The sequence below is a fragment of the Gopherus flavomarginatus genome, chromosome 7, assembly GCF_025201925.1.
Source record: "Gopherus flavomarginatus isolate rGopFla2 chromosome 7, rGopFla2.mat.asm, whole genome shotgun sequence".
Classification (NCBI taxonomy): domain Eukaryota; kingdom Metazoa; phylum Chordata; order Testudines; family Testudinidae; genus Gopherus; species Gopherus flavomarginatus.
In genome coordinates this window covers 37362547-37387481 of record NC_066623.1, presented here as the reverse complement: position 1 = coordinate 37387481, position 24935 = coordinate 37362547, and the positions used below count along the sequence as shown (strand labels likewise).

Sequence of the window (24935 nt, the reverse complement as noted above, 5' to 3'; positions counted from 1 at the left end):
TACTGTTCGTCTTTTTATTGAATATTCAGGTAAATATTTCACATTAATACAGGCTACATAAAGTGGAGCCACTATACGACATGAAATTTACTCAACTTTTTTCCTTTTAAGTATGTAAACAATTATACATGTATTTACCACCGTAAAAGGTTGAAATCATGTAATCATCTAGTTCTCTGCTGCATACAAGTAGCATTCAGTAGTGTTTAGCCAAAAGCACTAGGTTCATCTGATTTTAAGTTCAAAATGGCTAAACTAACTGGAGAACAGAATCAGTTGAATAGGTAAATCAATTTGTTCTTACACAATGGGCAATCAAATTTTCATTGTTACAGCCCAGAGAAAAAAATTGCTTAGTTAGGCACATTAAAAAAATCCCCAGGGTTCTTCCAAGGTCATAGGTTTCCCAACAAGGCTAAAAAGGATAGACCCTCTTAAATTAGTTGACGTATTTGAGATGCATATTTCCAATGTGAGGTGCCCAGGTGCCAGGCCAAATCTGCAGTGGAGAGAAAAAATAATTAAGAAATATAGAATATTAAGAATATGCCCAAGTGCAAAATTCTATAATAGATACAGTACCAAATTCAGACTTATTGTGGCCCAGTTTTTTAAACCTAGGTGTCTAAAGTTAGACTCCAACACAGGAGTGGTCAGATTTTCAGAGGGGCTATAGTAGTCTTCAGCAATGACCAGGTTTTTTGCATGAGCAGTAATTGGAAATGTAGAACCTGTCAGTGTGTATTATTAGTTCATCCTGTTCATAGCAAGGTGCTGAGCACTGCTGAGAATCAGGCCACTTCCTTATGAGGTAGACGAGGCTTTCTTCGGACAACTAACTGAAGTTTCCAGATCACAGGCCCTGGTACTAATGGGGGACTTCAATCACCATGACATCTGCTAGGAGAGCAATACAGTAATGCACAAACCAGGATGTTTTTGGAGAGTGTTGGGGACAACTTCCTGGTACAAGTGCTGGAGGAACTGACTAGGGGCCATGCTCCTCTTGATCTACAGCTTACAAACAGGGAAGGACTGGTAGGAGGCAGAAGAATTGGGTGGCAAACCAAGGCAGCAGTGACCATGTGATGGTTGAAGTCAGGATCCTCACAAAAGAAAGGAAAGGAAAAAAATACAGACCCTGGACTTCAGAAAAGCAGACTTTGACTCCCTTAGGGAACTGATAGGCAGAATCCCCTGGGAAGCTAACATGAGGAGACAAGGAGCCCAGGAGAGCTGGCTGTATTTTAAAGAAGCCTTATTGAGGGCGCAGGAACAAACCATCCCAAAGTGCAGAAAGAATAGCAAATATGGCAGGTGACCAGCTTGGCTTAACAGTGAACTCTTTGGTGACCTTAAACTCAAAAAGGAAGCTTACAAGAAGTGGAAATTTGGACAGATGACTAGGGAGGAGTATAAAAATATTGCTAGAGCATGCAAGGGTGTAATCAGGAAGGCAAAGGCACAACTGGAACTGCAGCAAGCAGGGATGTGAAAGGTAACAAGAAGGGTTTCTACAGGTATGTTAGCAACAAGAAGGAGATCAGAGAAAGTGTGTGACCCTTACTGAATGGGAGAGGCAACCCAGTGACAGATGTGGAGAAAGCTGAAGTACTCAATGCTTTTTTTGCCTGGGTCTTCACAGACAAGGTCAGCTCCCAGACTGCTGCACTGGGCAACACAGTATGGGGAGGAGGTGAGCAACCCTCAGTGGTGAAAGAGCAGGTTAAGAATTATTTAGAAAAGCTGGACATGCACAAGTCCATGGGTTCAGATCTAATGCATCCAAGGGTGCTGAGGGAGTTGGCTGATGTGATTGCAGAGCTATTGGCCATTCTCTCTGAAAATTTGTGGCGATAGGGAGAGGTCCTGGACAATTGGAAAAAGGCAAATATAGTGCCCATATTTAAAAAAGGGGAGAGAGAACCCGGAGAACGACTGTCCCCGGCAAAATCATGAAGCAGGTCCTCAAGGAATCCATTTTGAAGCACTTGGAGGAGAGGAAGCTGATCAGGAACAGTTAACATGGATTCACCAAGGGCAAGTCATGCCTGATTGCCTTCTATGGTGAGAACTGGCTCTGTGGATATGGGGAAAGAGGTGGATGTGATATATCTTGACTTAAGCAAAGTTTTTGATATGGTCTCCCATGGTATTCTTGCCTGCAAGTTAAAAAGGATGGATTTGATGGACGGACTATAAAGGTGGATAGGAAGCTGGCTAGATTGGGGGGCTCAATGGGTAGTGATCAACAGCTCGATGTCTAGTTGGCAGCCAGTATCAGGCGGAGTGCCCCCGAGGTTGGTTCTGGGGCTTGTTTTGTTCAACATCTTTATTAATGATCTGGATGATGGACTGCAACCTCAGCAAGTTCACAGATGACACTAAGCTGGGGGGAGAGGTAGATACACTGGAGGGTACAGATAGGGTCCACAGTGACCTAGACAAACTGGAGGATTGGGCCAAAAGAAATCTGATGAGATTCAACAAGGACAAGTGCAGAGTCCTGGACTTAGGAAGAATCCCATGCACCACTACAGGCTGGGGACTGACTGGCTCAGCAGCAGTTCTGCAGAAAAGGACCTGGGGATTACAGTGGATGAGAAGCTGGATATGAGTCAGCAGTGTGCCTTTGTTGCCTAGAAGGCCAACGGCATATTAGGCTGTATTAGGAGGAGCATTACCAGCAGATAGAGGGAAGTGATTATTCTCCTCTATTCAACACTGGTGAGGCCACATCTGGATTATTGTGTCCAGTTTTGGTCCCCTCACTACAGAAGGAATGTGGACAAATTGAAGAGTGAGGGGGGATTTGATAGCAGCCTTCAACTACCTGAAGCGGGGTTCCAAAGAGGATGGAGCTAGGCTGTTCTCAGTACTGGCAGATGACAGAACAAGGAACAATGATCTCAAGTTGCAGTGAGAAAGCCTAGGTTGGATATTAGGAAACACTATATCACTAGGAAGGTAGTGAAACACTGGAATGGGTTATCTAGGGAGGTGGTGGAATTTAAGGCCTGGCTTGACAAAGCCTTGACCGGGATGATTTAGTTGGTGTTGGTCCTGCTTTGACAGGGGATTGGACTAGATACCGTCTGAGGTGTCTTCCAACCCTAATATTCTATGACCCTAACTTCATGTACTCAGGTTTGAAAGTTTTGGCCTGTAAACTGATCTTTAAAGCCCAGTGCCAACATATCTAAAAGACATTCTCAAAAAAAAAAAAAAATTATGACTGCTGATAAAATCTTTTTCCTCTACTAAGCACAAAAATATCAATCGAGAAACCAGATAGAAAGTATTTTAAATTATGAGAAAGATACAAACAAATTTACCTGCTGAGCATCAGTACATTCTGTTGAGTTTTGGACAACCTTTATCATAGGATTCCAAGCGGGATCTGGAGTATGAAGTCCATTAAAGAGAGGCCCTCCTGGGCCATCAGCTAGCTGAGGATGAGAAGGTATTAGAGCGCCTCCATACATGGAAATCGGTAGACCCTAAAATAGCAGAAAGAACAATCACTGTACAGTGTAGTGATTACAGACAACAACACTAGTACATCACATAGAGAGTAGTATCTGTCATCTCAAAGAATCCCAGAGTGTTTTACAGAACTTATGGGCAGAGATCACTTCATCCAACACTGAAATTAGAAAGAGAGGCGACTGTGCATCAGCAGTGCTACAAAGCAGTGTTGTGAGGAGAGATGAGAATACCATATCCAATTCCAGGGACAATTCAGAGCAAAGCAGAAGGCAATTGATTTTTATTAGTGTTGGAATTTTGCAAGGCTCCCCATTCCAATGTACTGCACAATATGAATTAAAATGCATTACCCAAAATGTTCAAACTTCATTCAAATCCTTATGCAACATTAAAGTTGCACTTACAATCATCTTGGCATTCTGTGAGAAAAATGGGAACATGTGGTGATCTAAGCATCAAGTTTGGAATGCTCAGACTCCTTGGAACCAGAAGTTCAAATCCCAGCAGAACTAATTCAGCCCTTCATCTTCCTGAGATACCCATATTAAGTATCATCATAGTCTTGAGTGTGGTTTATTTAGATGAGTCTGCAAAGCCAGATGTTGTGTTTGTTCTACATGGATTTCATGTGAGATTCTGTGGCCTGCGTTGTGCAGGTGGTCAGACTAGATGATCATAATGGTCCCTTCTGACCTTAAAATCTATAAGTGCTCTCCTCTCCCATCAATATACCACTTGTCATCCTAACTGAGCTGCAGCGATGCTGTGTGTGTAGTCTGAAAGCACAGTGGGGTCCTTTAAGATGGAAGGTACTATACAATATTTTAATTGCCAACTGGAATAATGACCTTTGAGTTCATTAAAGAAAGCCACTACACCTTTTTAGAGCCTCACTTCTGTGGCCTCCAAAATGTGACATGACAGTTTTTATAAAACATCTCCCTACACAGAACAGAAGGGGATACAGAGCTCTTTTGATACCTCCCCTCCCTCAAATTTCTGTTGTATCATTGCATAGGATATGAAAAATCTTTGTCTTGCTCACAAAAAATAAAGACTGCAACAAAGTACTTTCTCCAGATGTAACTGTAGCAACGTTCTGAGAAGACTCCAGATTATGCACATGACCCTAAACACTCCTCAAATTCTTCAACTGAATTATGACAGGGCTGTATTGTGTTTTTGCCTTGTGCTAGTTTCTGATGTTAATGCCTTCTTTATGTACATAGTTCAATATTCTCCTAACCTCCTGCCACATGTGCTGAAGAAAATTACATGATATTCATATGCCTAATTTATATCTATAACTCGTGCCAGAAGCATTAAATATTAACCAGCCTGAAGAGGCGACCTAGTTCCATGTAGGAAGGAAGGAATCTAACACAGTAGGGGAGAATGGAACAGTGAAGGGTGTCACCAAGCAAGTCCATGTATAGGCCTGGGATATTAGCAACTAGAAATAATATTTAGTGTCAGTTATAATGTGCCCTCAGTTTGACTAGTGTGTCTCACATGTCCAAGAGTGTTTCTGGGGTGAAGGGGGGCTACATGAATCCTCATATCTGCTAGAGCAGAGGTCCTCAAACAGTGATCTGCGAGTTCTATTCAGGTGGTCTGTGGATAGTTCCCTCTAAGGTGTGCGCCTGGACAGCTGCACATGAGAGAATGAAGGGCTACTAGGGGCTGCTGTGGTGGGGAAGAGACCCCTCTCCTATCTAGCCCCAGCTCGGGGGCTGCTGCGGCAGGGGAGAGAAGGCACATCTATTGCATTAGAAAGGTAAGACCACTGATATTAAAATATGAGTTGTGTGCTGTTATTTGTACAACAAAAAATGTTAATTAAGGTTTTTTTTAATATAGTGCTTTTATCCAAAGTGCTTTACAATAGTTAGCATATGGCACAAACATTTAGAAAGATTATTAAGTGGTTCGCCAAGATCCCCAGCAATTTTCAAGTGGCCCATGAAAATAAAAGTTTGAGAACCACTGTGCTAGAGCAAGGGTGTACAACCTATGGCCTGGGGGCCATACACGGCCCACCAGAGCATCTCATAAAACCTGCAGCCTGCTTTAACACAATATACTAATGGCCGATTCATTAGAATTTTATCATGTTTACATCATTTTAGTTTACATAAGGGTGTAAACAGACAATGCTGTACATAGGTTGTTTCTATCTAAATACATACAAAATAAGCTGAACTTAAAATATAAATCAATACTGGTGACTTACTTCTTATTAAAATATGTACAATCTGTTTGGCCCACACAAGGTTGTGCTTATGTGTATGTGACCCTCCTGTATAAGATTGGGCACTACTGTGCTAGAGAACATTCAGAGTTAAACAAATCTGAATGGACTAATGGCCTTGCCAAAGTTGCCCCAACTTGTTCCAGAGAGAGGGCTTTTAATGAAGTCTCTCTGGACAGTCATTTCTGGACATGCACTGTCAGACAAGTCATCTGCAACCAGGCAAAGCCACCCAGCTGCTTATAACAAATTCAACTTTCAAATATAACTTACTTTAGAAAAATCCACAAAGCTATTTGGCATAGGTTGGTGGAAAATGTTTGAGGGAGCCACGATTCCAGAATCATCTCTCTCCATTGGCTGATGCTGGGAAAATGTGCCTGGGTCTGATAATTGTTGATGCATTGGATGATTCCCCATTATAGGCTGAGACCAACCTGACATGCCTTCTGGAAAGGAAGAGATTAAAAGTGGATGGTTATAATCAATCGAGAAAACTATGGAAAAAAAATCAATCAGCTGCACAGACCATCTCCACACGTTAAGGATCTCAGAAATAAAGCATAACAATGCTGCAAAAACAAACTGGGGCATTGCTCTGAACAAATCACTTTTCAGACCTCCCCAAAACTTGTATTCTACCCTCAGACCCCAATGACTTCTTAACAACAAAATATGCACACACATCTCCTATCCTCAGCTTCATGGCTCTGCCTACATGGCCCTCTCGCAAAGACAGGCTGTAGAAAGTACTGCCCATGTGAGGCCCCACTGCATGCAGACATTTTCTTCCCCTCCCATCACCCACTGAGTTAGGCACTTTAGCACATTCCATATCCATGGTAATGCAAGGTGAGAGACTCCACAGAGTCATGCTTAGGGCAGGAGCTGGTAGGAGGTGAAAGGCAGAGAACTTTCTGAAGACTGAAGAGGGAGAAGATGGTGAAATCTGGAAACATGAGACTAGGCCTGATATAATTTTCTTTCATTCTCCTATATTCCTGCACCAAATACTAAACCAATATTTCAGATGCCCCCAACACTGAGCTAAACTTTAATAGAACTGTGATCTATGAATAATGCCAATTTGTATGACAAGTTTATAACTTCAGTCTGAAAAACAGCCATGAGGAGACACTAAGGTTAATGGGATAACGTCAGACCAAATTTGGATCAAAATTTAAGCCTCATTTAAAAAAACCCTAGCTTTACAAAATTTAAGACCATTAACACTGTCATTTTATTTAGCTACATACACAATCTCTTAAAATTTCTAATGAAAACAATCTGCAGCTCATACAGTGCACTTCGTTTTGATCTGCAAGAACTTGAAAATGGAACTACCAAAAACTGAAAATAAACCTTCAGCTATCTAGAAGTCACTTTTTTTTTTTTAAAGAAAGAAATTGCTGTTGCCTGGAACAGAACTTATTTCATATTATTCAAGAAGAGTTACAGAGGAGAAAAGTATAAAAATTAAGGACCAATAGCACTCACTCTGAATGCCCCAGTTTTTATTTGCTTGTCATAACTGTAACCTCATTTTTAAAAATAGTTTGAGTGACAAGCTACAAATTAATGAAATGCAACCACAGCTTTCAGACCGAGTTTTAAATTCAGAGACCAAATTTTGAGGAAAAGGTAAAGCATTATTTGTTCCCATTCTAAAATTACATTTCTGTTCAACAGATTTAACAGTATAGAAGATTTCAATCACTCTTTCAGAGTTTATGTATTTACTGTGTACCTTTGCAGGATCTAAGTCAGGTGAAAAATTCTATATTATGAGAGAAAATTGCAACGGTTCTGGCAAAACAGATTTGGCCTGAAGAAAATCAGAGTAAGTCATTACCCAATGAGGAACATTTTGGCAAAGCCCACCCTATCTCTATCAAGAAATTCTTTAGAATCTTGTGGGTGGGTTACAGATTATTTCAGAATCAGTCATGAAAAACTTGGTCTGTCAGCTATAACATCAGAGGTATTTATCTCTTAAAATCCTGCAGAGTAGCTGAATAAATGAAAAGAAAAGCAATCATGAAACAAAACCTAAAGAAATACCTCTGTTCTTCCGAGACTTGATCCCATCCCAGGTGGGATACTGAGGCTGTATTAACAGCCCATCTGTAAAGAAGAGTATGTTTCTGGATTTGTACCCACATAAAGTGTTGCAATCAATCACTTCTTTTGCCCTAACCTTCCTTTCTAATTGTGGTCCTTATGGGTCAGTTCCTCAGTAAATGAAGAACAATTTAAAAGGCTTCCCCAATATATTCCCTTAAAGGATCAGAATATGCACGTTTCTCAACACTTCTCTCTATATCCCTCCAGCTCTCTGTTTGTGACTTCCCCATGATATTCCTTTTAGTTTCTGCCTTTAAAGTAATCTTACATGCAATTGACAAAGTGTATTTTATTCTCTGGTTTAGAAGGGAAGATTTTTACATATTACTACCATGTATTACTCTATTATTTCAAATTTGATCCTTGAAAAGCTTAAGTTTGGCATTTTGTTTCCCCCCAATTAGTTCTCAGAATGCAGTGTCACCCTAAAATCTGAGGTTTGATTTTTTTTAAAACAGAAAGCTTACTTATTGTGTATGAGACTGACTTACCTGATACACTGTTAACTCCAAATGACCAGATACCACTATGTCCAACAGGAGCCGTAAAGTTAGTTCCTAAGGGGGTAGGAGTGACAGAACCTCCCTGCCGAATTCTAGCAAGCCTTTCTGTCCCAATAGGAGGTGGTACCTTTCGATCTTGACTTGTGCTACCTGCTTTTGGCTGGCCCAAGTTAGAAGGTGCAGAAGCAGCTGAAAGGGGTGAAGATGATCCCGATGAAACTGATGGAATAGGAGATTCACCTGGTGACAAAATATTTCTCTTGCTTTATTATACATGGAACACTTAAGTGATGTTAAATACCACAATTTCCCCTCTAAACTGCCAATCTGTATTCTGTAATGCAGATTATGAAAGGGGTAAAAGTTTATTGATTTATCATCTTTTGGGGCTAGTGAGAGAATTTAGTTATCTGTGGCAGAATAGTCATTGCACTGATTGCTGTTTGGCCCACTGGAAAGATTCTTCACCAGTGATTTTGTATCTTACATTAGTTGCATAAATGGTTCCAACAACAGGATAGTATGACATTTTCTAGATCTTCTTGTAAATATTTTAGATATACTAGACAAGGACAAGAAAACTGGAAGACTGTATGAAGAGATCTGCAAATCTGGGCCTAAATTTTCCAGGCACTCAACTGGCCTTGTTTTCAGAGGTGCTGAGCATCCCCAACTCCCATTGGGATATAGGCTCAGGCTGCAATTTTCCAGAAATGCACAAATGACTTAGAAGCATAAGTTCCATTGACCCTTAGTTTTGGCACCCAAGTTTATTTTGGCCTTTGTACTCAGGGAGTTGCCATCACTAAGATTCTGAATTGCAAAGATCCAAGCTTCTCATGTGGCCATTCTCTCTCTCTCAGATTTGCTCCATAAAAGTCCTCACTGTCATTTCAGACAATTTACAAATTTCAGTGAATATTAAGATATATAAAATATTAATTGCAGAAGTCTCATTTTTAAAACCTTTACAATAAAGCATAATTCAATCTGAGAAAATCACGCCAATTTCATCTGAAGCAGTTTTACACTACAAGAAAGCTCCCGGTGTTGTGATCACACAAAAATTAACCTTCTCTTCAGAGTTTAAGGGTACATCTACACTGCAAAAAAACAAAAACAAAAAAACCCAAAACAAACTCTGCAGCAATGAGCCTCAGAGCCTGTGTCAACTGAATTGGGCTCAGGTTATGGGGCTAAAAACTGCAGCGTAGCCATTCTTGATCAGCCTGGAGCCTGGCCTCTTGGCCCCACTCTCCCCTTGCTGCTTTTCAGAGATGAGGTCCAGCCTGAACAAGAATATTTATATTGTTACTTTCAGCCCCATGGTGCAAGCTGGAGTCAGTTAACCTGGGCTCTGAAACTTGATGCCGCAGGACTTTTTTTGCAGCGTAGACATACCCCTAAGCCTCCTGAAGCTACATCAAGAGAGCTAATACTAATGGAACCTGTGGCATTTCACATAAGATATCCATAAAACGTTTTGTGATGCCATTTCACACATTTCCCTTTACTGAGGCTAAAAGCAATTTCCAATAATAGTTTCTCAGGCCACTGGTTGCTTTCCCCTCAAAGTCAGAAATCAACTAGTAGCTAAAGACAATAACTAAAACATTGAAAATGTATAGATAATAAAGACAGACCCATGAAGTTCCTACATGAATTTGTAGCGCTCGTCCAAGGATGTGGTGAAAAATGCTGTCTGTTAAAGCTGGGAGTCCCAACAGGTGCTGGCCCTTGAAGATAAACCCGTTGTATGTTTGCTGAAAAACCTGTCAGAGGGGCTGAAGAGGCAGCTGAAGAGCCGTTGGATGGATCTAGAGAGGGTAAGCCTGAAATAAATGTAAAACTTATGAAATATACCTATTTGGAAAAATAATTCACAGCACCATGAAGATTCACTGCTCCAAATACAATTTAAACTTAGTGTCCAGTCACCCTTTTCATGGGTATTTACAGGTGCAATGAGTTTTTGCAGGTTTCAGGCTAAGGGAGAATTACATACTGGTATATGTATTTTTCAATCTTGTTCTTTGTCAGCCTACAGCTGTTATCACACAAAGCTCTACCTCAGGGTACTCTATTTTTTGTCAAGGACCAATTTTTTTAGCCAAGGTGTAGCCAAGGTCCAGACTTCAGAGCAAATAAAAAGAACAATACTGAAAAATAAAAAGATCTGGGGTCTGGTCAAAAGTGTCTGGTGGTCCAGATTTGGCCCGACTATTGACTACCCCAGCTCTACCTTCACCTACCATGAGATATGAAGGCAAACCCAAGACATAAATCCCAACTTACTCCTCAGTCTAGAATTCTCCAGAGCTAACCAAGACGTACAATGTAAGTTAAAAACAATAAAAAAAATTGATGTAAGAAGACTGAAAATGATCCATTAGTACCAGGGCAGTAATTCATAATATATTTCTTGCCCATCCTACAGTTGGGTCCATAAGTAGAGTGCACACAGTATTCTGTGCCCCAAAAAGTGAGGTTAGACTGATATTTGCGTAGTGTGATGGTTGGAAGCAGTTTCTCAGCACAAGGCTGCATTCCAAAGAGGAGCAAAACCGAGTCTCCTTTAAAACAAGGGGCATTGGGAGTTGAATTTTCTGACCAAGCCAAAGCCTCGCCACCAAAATACCTTAAAGACCTTTATCATAGCTTGGTAATAAACAAATATGATAATAAATACAGGGAATCAGAGAGGTTGTTTTGTTGGTGGTGGTTTCTGGAGCCTGTGGGAATCACAGCTGCCATTAGAGAAGGGGGCTGACAGAACTGTTGAGGGGCTCAAGTTAATAACCACAATCAGGACGAACTAAGGCCCTTTCTGGAAGGTCAGGGACAAAAATACCTAGTTATGGTAGTCAGAAAGGGAGTGGTGGTTGTTGGATAGGAGGGGTCATGCACTGTGTTTTTTTCCCTGTCCCTCTGACTTACCAGCCTCTTGGAAACATTCCTGGTTATCCTATTTCACCCTAGTTGGAACAGAAGAAAAATCCAACCAACCCAGAATCTCTGGTGTGTTGTTTTCAAAATGTTAGGTCCTGGTGCTGAATTTCTGCTTCAAGCAGCTTAAGGCTTGCCTGTCATGCTTCACCTAAGCCTGGAAAACCAAGTTGCCAGGGAGCACTGGCTTGGAGATTCTGCAAATGCAGCTCCTGCAGCTGAAGCACTGCAAACAAACACATTAAGTCTGCCTGCCATAATATCGTACAGTGAGGGGGGCAGTGCATTATTGTGCAGTTGGGCCATGTGCAGGAACCCCTTTGATCTACACTGCCTTGTTTTCTCCTCAAATATCAGTTTCCTGCAGACTCCTCTTCTCAAAGATCCTCTCCCCACCAAGGAGGCACCAAGCAGAGGAAGAAAAATCAAAAGACAATAGAAAATGCTTCTGCTTGAAAAAATATAGAGCGAAGAGAGAGAGGAGAGGCCTAGACGAACCACCCACTTCAGGTGGTGGTGACACCATAGGAAGTTAGAGAGGGAGACAGTTCTCTGGACAGCTCCTTCATCTCACATTACATTGTGAAACTAGAGAAGTTAAAAAAAGAAGCACCTTCATGCTTGAAAGATGAAGCGGAATAACCCAACTGTAGTGGATCATGAAGCACAAGATGCTCATGAGGGAGAACTGAGTGAGGAAGAACCACCTTTGCAGAGCTTTGATCAATGTTCAGTGAATGTACCCTGATTTGAGATTCAATTTTCATGGATAAGGGACTAGGCAGTGCTTTGTGCAGGTTGACTGTAAAAAGAGTACTGTTTGTTGGCACATATTTTATGTAGGCAAGTCTACTGGCACAGAAATTATGCTAGTGTTGTGTTTAGTAATAAGTTACTGTTGAAGCAAGTCATGGCTCTTAATATCCCCCAGCTGGGGCCTCTCTCCCCATAGTGGGGCTACTGATGGTACTCGTGCCAATTCCCTGCTCCTCATACAAAGCTCAGAAGTAGGCCAATCTGAAAGGCTCCTAACTCCATTGTGATGCATGTAATAATGAATCAGAGAGACAAAGTGGATGAGGTGATATCTTCTATTGGACCAACTTTTGTTGGAGAAAGAGAAACTGTTGAGCTTACACCGAGTTCTCCTTCAGATGGTGAATCAGAGGCTGGTTCTTGGATAATTACAATGGCTGGCTGGACAAAGTGCCCAATGGACTGATTTTCAAGGACTCATACAGAAAGTGGCATTTCCTACAGCATTGGCTCATTAACTGGGTCTCTGTCTATACTGAATGTTGGAGATAACCATTCATAGTAATGGAAACTTATGCCGATGACACTGATAGACAGGGATCTACCTATCTCTTCAACAAGAGCTGAATATGCCTTTGGAAGACTGATGGCGAGATGCCTTCTAAAGCACAATGATTATGTATCCAATGTAATTTAAGTGTTGTGTTCTGCACACTTCTGAGAGCAAGGGGGAATGTTTCTGCAGGAAGTGGCTGAAAAGCTGCTATATTTTAATCAGCCTGAAACTTTTGAAGTGCACAAGTCCAGCACTGTCAGTTTTAGGTAGGCTAACATGATAAAAGATGCCACCTTCTATTAATACTTTGCCCCCGCAATAGTAGAGGAAAGAAGAACCAATCCAATACCAACAAGGGCTACTGTGGGCAACACTCTAAGCAGCGTGTGAACTGGTTTTAGTCTCATACTTTGGAGGAACAGTAACATGCTTAAATTAGTGTCAAATTATGCCATTTCAAATGTGTTTCTCTGGCTGGATTAGCCAAATTTGCATAATGAGCATCAGTAGCATGAGACTGTGTCCTGATGCTACATGAAAACTATGCTCAAAGTACAGTTTCTCAAGGCTCCAAGATACTTCTGTGCAGACTGTTTGCCAACTGCCAGGGCTAACGTAACCTGGATCATTGCTACTCCAGATCTCAAGGAAGACCTTCAAAATCAGATTCACATTGTGAGGGCATCTGTTGTGTGTGGCTTCAAGGAATTGTGATGGTGTTATAGCTCAAGGTATGCCAGCTTACTATAATGCATTTTAACCTAGCACAGACAGACTTGGTCCTCAAACGTAGAGGAAGCATAACAAGTGACTGAAATGGATTCCTTCTGGTTTTGTCTGGAGCCTTCTAAAAGGAGCATGCAAATCTGTCCCCAATTCTGCAAACTGCTAGGACCAGCAGACATGAAAAGTGAAGGCAAGACAAAAAGACAGTTTTCCTGAATAGACCCAGAGACGTAACCCATGGCAGGGAACCACAAATATCTGGAAAGAAAGTGGGCAAATTGGGATTCTCTGCTTTCAATCTTAATTTTTGGTATCAGTCTGCTTACAACATGAAGGTGCTTGTCAAAACTTCTACTTTAAGACTCAAACAAGTGAGGAACTTAGCTGGGCTTTCTGCTGCAAACCAACGTATAAAAGTGAACTCCACGAGACTAAGTCTGTGGAAATCCAAGTATTCCTAACTGTACCCCAAAGGTACAAAAGAACTCAAGTGAAAAAGAAACTTGGCGAACAAACCATTGCTCAGTGTTACAGGTGCAATGTCATATCTAGCAGCCATTTTGATAAATCTCACCTTACTGGTACAATATATGAAGATACTGTATACTGGCCCACCAGCAAGGACTACCAGACTGTCTAAAGCCCAGGGCTGCTGCACTCCACAGCACAGTATTGTACGTCAGTAACAAATGGGACTTTTTGACTTCAAAGAACTATGAGAAACCTGTAATTCAAGTATATACCATCAGTCAAACAAGCTCCAATTTTGATAGACAGAAGAACATTCTTTCCTGTGTGGCTAATCTGTTCTTCAGCCCGAGATAAGCACCAAAGAAGTACACCTCCACTTCATTCCAAGATAGATAAAAACGGATTTAAAACTAGATTTTTAAATTAAAAACAAGTTTGTTATTAAAAATAAGCCTATTTAAAATTTGAAATGATGACAACCTATGCTAAGGCCTAAATGTACTCTAATCTACTAAAATAATTTAAATTAAATAAAAAAAAGTTAAGCAGTATCTATTTACTACCAAAATTTTAAAGAAACTCGAACCACTGAACTGTTGGACACCACTGGCTAAACAACTGGAAAGAGTTCGCTGAAATGCTAAACCAGCCTCTCTCAGCACTCGTCTTTTCTGCAGATACAGAGAAAATATTGTTTTCATTTCAGTTCAATGATTAGTTCACTCAAAGTTAAAAACCACTAGAAAATTGAAAAAAAAAAAAGAGTAGGAAAGCTTGTTTTCCAGTTTATGAATAAAAACTAGGTGTAAGGATAAGATCTACTAGTTTTAAAATCCTGAAGGACATAATGCAAGAAACAACCAGTTCGATTAACTAACTGCAAAAACTTCCTTTGTTTAATAAATCTGTTAGTTTTAAATACAAAACGTGTTGATAAAATGAGTTATTTTTGCATTTAGTTGAATTTGAGTTCCCATCCAAATAGGACTTAACACAAAACCCCCCCCCTAGTAAACAAGAAATGTATTATTCACTATTTTCTAATGTAGTAAAAATTAAGAATCTGAATAAATGCAAATTAAGCTATATAACTGCTTAAACATGTACAGATGTGTATCCTGGTTTTCAAAAAGCATATTTAGTGTAAAGGCTGTATTTAGTTGCAACTGAAAACGTCTTTGGGCTTCGGTCTTCACATACTTTAGTGAAGACACTACTACGCCAATGGGAGAGCTTCTCCTGTCAGCATAGTTAACACACCTCCTTGAGAGGTGGCAGCTGTGCGACACAGTGCTGTCTACATGGGTGGTTAGGCTGGCGTAATTACGTCACTTGGGTTGTGCATTTTTCACATCCTGGAGCAACGCAGTTATACCGATATAGGTCTGAAGTGTAGACCTGGCCTTAATGGTTATCACCAATGAGAATCAACCTTTCTTTAGGAAAATAAAAAAATACAAATGCAAAACATGATTAAAATTGATGGATTTAAATCAAGATTTCCTGCTTGCTAATTTAATCATGATTTAAATCAATCCATCCTGCTTTATCTCATCTAAAAGACTGACTGCAAGGTCTGACTAATGACAAGGTGATATCTGTGAAAGAATGGAAGTAAATGAAGCTGACTGAGCCAGTTCTTGTTCTACACACACACACCAAGGGGATGATGCTGGAGCAGGCCAAAGACCACTGACACTTTCTAGATACCAAGATCTGGACAATCTGAATAGCTCTGAGAAACTATTGTTCTTGTTACCCACTATCAACTTAAATCCTCTTTTCCCTAAGCAGAGACAAGTGAACTCAATCTGAAGAGCTTCAGATTTCAGGCAGGGTAGCAGATTATGTAATTGACTCAAGACCTGAAACTTTTACTTTTGCCTTCTTGTTCTGTGGTTAGAGGATGTAACAGACCTCTACATATGGGACTGTCAACTATAGGACTGAGGAGAAGAGGCGGCTCAACTTTGTTTTTTTAAAGCATATAATCAAATTTTAAATGCCCCAGCCAAATTCCAACTTGGATAATTTACATTCTGTCAGAATCCCCTGGTTTCAATTGGAAAAAACACAACATTCCTCACTTTTCTTCCAGAAGACATTTGTGTAAGGTGTGGTGGAGCATAATTCTTACCATTTCTAACTCAGTGGTTTATGCAGAGTCTAAAGAACCTTAATATATTTGGAGTGAAATGAGTGAGGGATTTAAAGTGTTGTAGCCATGTTAGTCCCACAATATGACAAGGAAAAAGTGGGTGAGGTACTATGTTTTACTGAACCAACTTCTGTTGGTAAGAGAGACCAGCTCTGTGCAAACTCAAAAGAAAGCTGGTCTCTTTCACCAACTGCAGTTGGTCCAATAAAACATCTTGCCTCATGCACCTTGTGTGTCTCAGAGATTTTAAATTATTTTACAGTTCTATTTTGTAGCATTTTGTATGAAAAATGGGTAACTTTATAATTTTAATAGTTACTCTCTGTGAAGGAGTTTCATTTTCCTTTACAAGCATAATAGCCTTCAGAGCCATTCTAGGTACATAATCCATGGGATTTGAGTGATTTGACAGACTGTCTATTTACCACATCTTCCTGAACAACTTTGACCATCCATGAGAAAAAAAGGAGCTGGTAAAAAAGCAATGTTTCTGGAGTCCACTGGAGCAGGACTTGACTGTTCTACTGTTAGAGGATTAGATGAATGAGGTCAGACTACTCCAGCAATCACAGTTCTAGCTGTATTTGGTTCTATTTGTTGTACTGGGAGCAGAGAGATCGTATGCAGCCTAACTGCTTGTTCTCTTCAGAATGCAGCTAACTAGTTTAAATTTAAATATTTTAAAAAAAACTCTCTGAGACACCCTGGCAAACATTTTCTGACTTTTGATGTTAAACACCTAAAGAGAAAAGTGGCCTGGTTTCAGAAGTGCTGAGCACTCATAGTCCCATTTGAACTCAATGGGAATGTATCACTTGTGAAAATCTGTTCACTTATTTAGGTGCCTAACTTCAGTATCCAAGTTTGGAAATTCTGGCCCAAAGTTTTAAAAGGGTTTGTGAGATGGTGTTGGGTGAAAGACTTGAAGAAAATTAACTTAGGAAAGCTGGGAAGTGAGGTTCTCTAGACACCTGTCTTCAAAATACAGTCTAATCTTCTGGCATATGAACAAATCTGAAAAGCAATGAGATAAGGGTAACATCCTTTATGTGTCTACTAGGTAAATGTCAGGGAAAAGGAAGGAGGACTGTCAAGCATTCAGTCCCTTACTAAGTCCCATATGCGATAATGTTACGTGAGCAACTTCAAAACACCAATAGAACAGGGTTCCAACAACATCCCCATCTGCTACTATGCTTAGTCTAGCACCATGACAATCCGTCCTTCCACCGGATGGAATCAATATTAAGACACCTGTGCGTGGAGTTTCAACAAGTGCCACAAGACCTTTACTTCCTAAAAGAGCCAATGGTGGTTGCTTCTGCAGCATTACCAGTACCTGACAGGTCAGAGCTAGGAAAAAGAACTGGATGTGTATAATTTTAAATAGCTTTTGAAATTACACATGGCAAGTTCAGCTCTCAGGTTGGCGTTCTTTTGCATATTACCTTGTAAAATCTTTCTAGAGCAATTTGAGAATAGGGTCAAAGACTAATGGCAGGATTGTCTCCATGCCAGAGTAACAGAGTCCTGTGGCACCTTACAGACTAACAGACGTATTGGAGCATAAACTTTTGCATGTGTCTGACGAAGTGGGTATTCACCCATGAAAGCTTATGCTCCAATACATCTGTTAATCTATAAGGTGCCACAGGACTCTGTTGCTTTTTACAGATCCAGAGACTAACATGGCTACCCCTCTGATACTATGCCAGAGTAGAAACTATGTGGACTTACCTACAGGGCTGGTAGAAACTCTCTGGGAAGGTGGCCTGAATCCAGGAGCCTTGGAGTTATCAGGATGCACATTTTCTACGTGTCCTAGCACAGAGTTACTCAGAAAAGTAGACTGAACAGTGAAAGATGGGTCTGCTGCTGCTCGTGTGGATAGTGGACAGTCTCCCCATCCCTGGTTGGCTGGCACCTGGTTACTATCAAAAAGACTACTAAAGTGATTGAAAAGTGTTGCTGGCCCAAACGTAGGAGGCAATGATTTGTTTGCAGGGTTAATGTGCATCTGAGAACCGTTCATAACGTTCATGGCTGATGAAAGCTGCACTGCAGCAGGTGGACCTTGAGATGGCGTTAAAGGAACTGGATTTGTAACAAAAATAGACTGATGATCTTGGTGTAGGTTTGCATTTGGTACCACTGAATAGAAAGAACCTCTAGGCTGCATTCTGTGAGAAACTCGAGGTGCTGGTACAGCTAACTGAGGTAAATTACTGTTGTCCTGATTATCTGCAGCAATTGATCTGGGTGAAGCTAAGCTTAATGGAGTGGGTTCTGAGCTAGAGGAAAAAGGCATGGACACAGAAGAACTTATATCTGACACGCTGGTTGGCAGTATCTCATCTTGGACGTTATTTAGAGGTGCAGGGCTGCTAGATGGGCGAGTTTCTAAGACTCCTGGATTGCTGCTAGCGGATATATTGCAACTACTTGCAACCGAAGATGGTGCACACGTGTTTCCAGTAGGTTGGTCTAGTGTTGACACCTTCTCTTTGGGTGCTGAGATAGCTGAGAAAGAGTCCGTTTTAAGTGCAGAATGCTGTGTTTGTGGAACATTAGAGGGCAGAAATGCTGTGGGAACTTGCCCGTTGTTTGCAGGTGCAGAGGAAGGAGAAGGCAGAGTGCTACAGGTGCTTGTCACAGTTGAGATTGCTGTTGCCACTGCACTTGTTTTCGGAACACAGGCGAACAACTGCTTTCTGACTGATGAGGGAGTCCGACTACTTGTTGCACACAGCGGTTGGGTAGAAGCAACTACAGAAGAGACAGTAATAGGACAGCTAGCAGTAGCTAATCCAGTAGACTCTGTCTGTAAAATATTCCCATTCTGGTTACCTACACGACTTGAACTATTATGCTTTGGAGAGCTGTTTGTGCTGCTAGGATTAACTGGTCTCACTGGGAATGGTCCCCAAGTGTTTGGCGAAGGTGAAAAAGTTCCTCCAAACTGGGCCATAGGTAAGCGAGGGTGCCGAATCTGTTGCATAGTTTGGGCAGCCAGCAAGGCAAAATGAGGGTGGGAATAAGCTAAGGGCAGAGACACTGGAAAAGAAGAACGCACATTTGCTGGAACATTCTTGTTTAATTTGTTAGTGGGTTGGAAAGTAGAAAGTGTTGATGACTGTGATGTGACAAGAGGTGGTGCTCCGAGAGGAAAGGAGTTTTTGTTGGAAGCAGCTGCAGTACTGACTCCAGATGAAAAGTTTGCATGAATTGATTTGGTGTTTGGAGCAGGTGTTCTTATATGAGTTTTAGGAATTAAGTCTTCCAGTTCCTTGGCGGGATCTTGAATAAGGGCACTGATAAGTTGCACTGCATACCTTGTTGATTCTGTACCGCCCCTGAAATTAAAAACAAGTATTAAACTTCTCTCTGGAATGGAATTCTCACTTTGCTGCAACACTTCTTGAACTAAACAATTTCTTTTGGCTATATTAATGCAGTATTTGATAGAACAGTCAAGAAGTTTTATTTCTTGATATCTGCTTTTTTTTATGGTTTAACTTTGTGTAAGTATCAGATTTTCAGCATGTCCTGCTGTCATTTATGCACTATACACTAGTGCCAAAGAGAGTCAATATGTCCTACCTTAAAGATAAGCAGATTGTGTAAGAAAAATCTTGTACCAACTCAATGTACAATTATTTTGTTTCCATATATCGTACCTTATTGTGATCATTCTCTCTCCATTCTTATCTTTTTGTTTGTCCACATCAATATGAGCACCAGTGACATCTTGAATTGCAGTGATGTTGCACCCACCTCTTCCCATTATTCTAGATACGACAGAAGCTGGGACAGATAATTTCTTAGACCTATATCACAAAGATTGCAAATATATGAAGTCATGTTGGAGACATTTTAAAAGTGCCAAAATCTCTCTTGTTTGGCAACTGAACATCTCAATATTTTTACAAATTCAGGGCAGCAAGTGGTTTTCTGCTGGTATTGAATTCACTCTCTAGAGCCTCCCTAAAACTTCCCCAATGAAATTACTTATTATTCTGAGCACTTCTGAAGTTTCGTCAGAACACTTATTTAACCAAGTACACCTCTACCTCGATATAACACTGTCCTCAGAAGCCAAAAAATCTTACTGTGTTATAGGTGAAACCGTGTTATATCGAACTTGCTTTGATTCGCCGGAGCGTGCAGGCCCCCCCAGTGCTGCTTTATTGCATTATATCCGAATTTGTGTTTTATCAGGTCGCGTTATATCAAGGTAGAGGTGTATATCGTATCATATAGATGCATATTATACAATATACATGCTGTTTTGAACATATAGTTCTTCATCTTTTGTCCTAACCTGTGTATTTTTAAAATGTGAGATTAAATCCTAAGTGACTCTCCTACTTTACATTTTAATTAGTATCAAGCATCTTTGGATCACAGGGATTAGCCACTGGAGGATACAAGTTGCTTGTACTAGTACAGGGGTCGGCAACTTTTCAGAAGTGGTGTGCCGAGTCTTCATTCATTCACTCTAATTTAAGGTTTTGCGTGCCAGTAATACATTTTAATGTTTTTAGAAGGTCTCTTTCTATAAGTCTATAATATATAATTAAACTATTGTTGTATGTAAAGTAAATAAGGTTTTTGAAATGTTTAAGAAGCTTCATTTAAAATTAAATAAAATGCAGAGCCCCCAGGACTGGTGGCCAGGACTCAGGCACTGTGAGTACCACTGAAAAATCAGCTTGCGTGCCACCTTCAGCACCCGTGCCATAGGTTGCCTACCCCTGTACTAGGATATAGCCAGACTGATAATCTTTGAAAGACCACCTGCTCGAGCAAGATTTTAAAATCAGGGTCTTGATCCAACACCCCGGTAGAATTAATATCTCCTAGACCTCAAGTGAGAAACTACAAATGCTCTGGAAGATTGCCAGTGACCCTACGCAATGGTTTATAGCAAGCAGGCCAACTGTGCAATTCAAGGGTCCAAAGGGATGCTGGAAGCCACTATGAAGGCAGCACAGATTTTCAGAAGAACATTTATTTTTAGGCCATGATACTGCAACCCAAACACTCAATGGACTTATTAAGTGAACTCCTAGGATTTTCAAATTCATATGGCATTGGTGGATCAGTGCAGGCATTTGGCAATGGGAAGTCTTAGAACATCAGCTATGCTTGCATTCCAGACCTGACCCAAGGTCCCTTTAGCCCACTCCTGCTCCCAGACTTCAAAGGCTGGACCTTTCAAACCCATACATGGCTTTCAAGCTTAACAGTGGTGTATTGCAATTTGTGAACTGTACAGTTAGAGGGAATTCCAAGGAGTTTCAGGAAGCACTGTGATGAAGGTTCAAGAATCTGAACAGAATATAGACTGTACATCTCAATGTTGCTGTTAGTAATCTAAAATGTTAAATATGACTAAATTTAAAATGTAGGTGAAGCTGGCAGCAAGAAATTATGCAGGAAGTGTATTTCAGTTAATAAACGTGTGTAATGTAAAATGGATAGTTTTTACACTTACCATCTGAAAATATTAACATTCTAATATATCTCATCTTTTTAAGTAACCTGTCCCCTGCCCTCCACAAAGTTCACACTATCTCCACAAACAATGTTCCACACACTATGCCCTCACCCCCCAGCATTTCTCATGTTCCAATCCCCTCCCCTTTGGATCTGCATTAGTATAAAGACTTCTCTATTGGAGCTCCCTTCCTCGTGTAGCTTCCAAGAGCCTTCCACATGATTCACATGGACCCCAGTTGCATTCCAGTCTCCTTTACCCTCCTCAATCCACTCCCCAAAGAGAACCCCTAGCCATCCTCCCCACCACCCATTGAGGAATTGCTTCCTCAGATGAGCTCTAAATAGGATCCAGAACCGCACTCCTCACCCACCCTCTAATGCCTCCCTCCCCACCCACCAAGCTCATTGTTTTTTAGTTTGAAAAAAATGCCCCAAATAGTACCTTTTTGCTCCTGAACAGCAGCGCCCTCCTCTCTGAAGCTGAAATTGCTCAATTGGTGTTGGCTGCAGAGTGTTGCTAGGGGGAGGGTCTTTCAAAACTCTGCCTACTTGCCTGTAAAGGGTAGAAGGGATGTTTTCATTGGTTATAAACAGATGGTTAAGGGTTAATGTCTCTTTTACCTGTAACAGGTTAACCAGCTCAGTAAACCTGGAACACCTGACCAGAGGACCAATCAGGAGACAAGATACTTTCAAATCTCGGTGGAGGGAAGCCTTTGTCTGTGCTTTTTGGGTTTTTTTCTTTGTTCTCTCTGGGTTCTGAGAGGGACCAGACATGTATACAGACTCTCCAATTTTCTGAAACAGCCTCTTCTGTTCAATTTAGTAAGTACCAGTTAGAAAGACGGTTTAGTCTTTTGATTGTTTTCTTTATTTGCAAATGTGTATTTTGCTGGAAGGGTTGTATCTCTGTTTGCTGCAACTTGTATTTGTGTTGGGGGGAGGATTCTCTCTAGTGTCTATAAGCTGAAAGACCCTGTAACATTTTCCATCTTGATTTTACAGAGACAATTTTTACTTTTTTTCTTTTTTTTATTAAAAGCTTTACTTTTTAAGAACCTGATTGATTTTCTTTTTTTTTTAATTTCTTGTGTAAGACCCAAGGGGAGGGGGTCTGGACTCACCAGGGAATTGGTGGGAGAAAGGAGAGAGGGGGGAGGAAAAGCCTGATTTCTCTGTGTTAGGATCACACTCTCTCTCAGGGAGAGTCTGGGAGGGTGAGAGAAGGGGGGAGGGAAGGTGAATTTCCTCGCTGTTTTAAGATTCAAGGAGTTGAATCACAGTGATCTCCCAGTGTAACCCAGGGAGGGGAGAGTCTGGGAGGAAGAAAGGAGGTGAATGGTTTATTTCCCTTTGTTTTGAGATCCAAAGGGTTTGGGGTCCCCAGGGAAGGGCTGGGGGCCAGAAAGTGTCCCAAAACACTATATTTTTGGGTGGTGGCAGCTCTATCATTTCTAAGCTAGTAATTAAGCTTAGGGGGGTTCATGCAGGTACCCCATCTTTTGGACGCTAAGGTTCAGAGTGGGGAATCATACCTTGACAGGAGGGTCTTTCAAAACTCTGCCTACTTGCCTGTCAAGGGTAGAAGGGATGTTTTCATTGGTTATTTCTTTGATAGACATCCCTTCTACCCAATAGGGTGCTTTAAGGGAGTGGGAGTTAGGACAGTTCTTGGTCTTGGAACTGGGATAAGCTTTAGGAGGCAAACAAACATGTGCAACACCTAGTTACTTTGAAAAGGACACATAGGTTGTTAAAAGGCTGTTAGACTACATGCATGCTCTGCTATTCAGGGCGGGGCATGGCAAATTCTGGCCCAGGGTAGACATTTTGTGAGAACATTCCTTAACAAATCTTGAGTTCTTAGGGTTATCAAAATCCACCATTTTAGGAAGAAATTTCTAGAACCCCAGCAGCTCTGACAGAACAGAAACATGATATCAAACACAGTAAAAGTAAAGCAAATTACTAAACTAAAACTCAAGAGACCTGTCTGGAGAGGTGTAGCAGCTTCAGGATCAATAGCAGGGTGTGTGCGCAGCCCTGGTAAAGGCACCTGTCTGCTTTTTTAACAGTTTCATGCCTACACGACTCACCAAGTTTGGGGAAAGGGGGAAATCTATGGCTCTTTATCATGCACACCCTGTAACAGGGAGCAATATTTATGAATATACACAATCACCAAAGTAGGGAGGAAATTACACATTTTAATTGGTGTGAACTGAGCTAAAAGGTCAGAGTTTAACATCTTAGATTTGAATTGCATAGATTTTTCATTGGCTAAAAAAGATAGCTTCCCCAAAACTCACACTTCAAGTCCTCTGTAAAACAGTGTTCCGTGCACACAAACTAAAAGATGCTCTAAAAAGGGCATTTAGTCAAAATCCTGCATGTCAGAATGTGAGAAGCTGAGTCACGGCTAAATGCAAAAACCTAGGATTTACATATTCATGCTTACCTTGCTTCAACAAAGTGAGTAAAAAAAATGCAGAAAATTTAAACAACAATTTCCAGCTACATATAGACAGAATGAATGACTAAAATATGGCCACAAGCCACCCAATGTAACAAAATTATATACATTTTCAAGGAAGAGGAAGAGGCTGCCATTTCAGAAGCAGAAGCTCTTCAACTACATAACCATGCTCCTACGTCTATTTTAGGGTCATGAATGAGTTGGAGCAGAATCAACAGCCAGAATGTGGGTCAACAGAGCATAATGTGCACCATGTCTCAGTTCATCGTCCACCACCCTGTGTATCTTCATTGACACCCACCAATCTTTGAGGGATCCCATGTGAAACTGAAATGTGACAGAGCTTTTGCTGGTGTATTCCTTCATTACCAATGGAGTCTTGGCCTACTCCTCCCCACTTAGAGAAGAGCATGAACAGACTCCCCCTCCCCCAAGGTGTTTTCTTCTGATTAGTGTCAGTCCCTGGGAAGGATCCCACTCCTACTGTAAAATACTGATGCCATGTTTGGCTTTTTGAATTGTAATTACCACCCATAATGATTGTCATTTGTTTGCAAAGCACTGCTAGCACAAAGGAAGAAGGGCTTTTATAAATAATGACCGTCAGGCTAACGCTACTGAATGTTCTGTGTAAGTACGCAGTTTAGAAATCAAAAGGTCTATACATAATCCAAAAACACTGAATTAAAACCCATTACCTTCTAACCACTTCTTTCCAGCCTTCTTCTCTTTTCTGACCTCTTTTTGGACTAGTGAGGTTCAGCTTTATGTTTGGAGAGGTCAGAGGCAGGGACACAGATTTATAACTTGCCGATAATGAATTTGGATTAGCGTCACCTTCAAGTCTGGGAACAGAGATGTATTGATTACAGACTATAAAATAAAAGTAGTTAAAGTAGTTGCAGAGCATAAATTTTAGAGGTTAGACAAAACTATCAGTTAAAACAATTCTCAATTTTTTTTTCCCATTCTCAATG

General features: G+C 40.9%; 1 protein-coding gene across 10 annotated transcripts in view; it reads right to left on the bottom strand.

Moving 5' to 3' along the window:
- ANKHD1 (ankyrin repeat and KH domain containing 1) overlaps positions 1-24935 on the bottom strand; it is a 188612-nt gene continuing 163677 nt past the window's right edge. For 4 of the 10 annotated variants that reach the window (XM_050962498.1, XM_050962503.1, XM_050962500.1 and 1 more), the window contains 10 exons: positions 24657-24803; positions 21925-22035; positions 19658-19807; positions 17718-19333; positions 10011-10199; positions 8356-8607; positions 7802-7864; positions 6014-6189; positions 3336-3500; positions 1-499 (listed from right to left, as the gene is read on the bottom strand). In XM_050962498.1, coding sequence (XP_050818455.1) covers positions 440-499; positions 3336-3500; positions 6014-6189; positions 7802-7864; positions 8356-8607; positions 10011-10199; positions 17718-19333; positions 19658-19807; positions 21925-22035; positions 24657-24803 — 2929 coding nt within the window. In that variant the 3' untranslated portion in view covers positions 1-439. Of the gene's footprint in view, positions 500-3335; positions 3501-6013; positions 6190-7801; positions 7865-8355; positions 8608-10010; positions 10200-17717; positions 19334-19657; positions 19808-21924; positions 22036-22549; positions 23055-24656; positions 24804-24935 lie in introns of those variants that run through there. The other 6 variants (XM_050962501.1, XM_050962506.1, XM_050962502.1 and 3 more) reach the window with 4 other exon arrangements.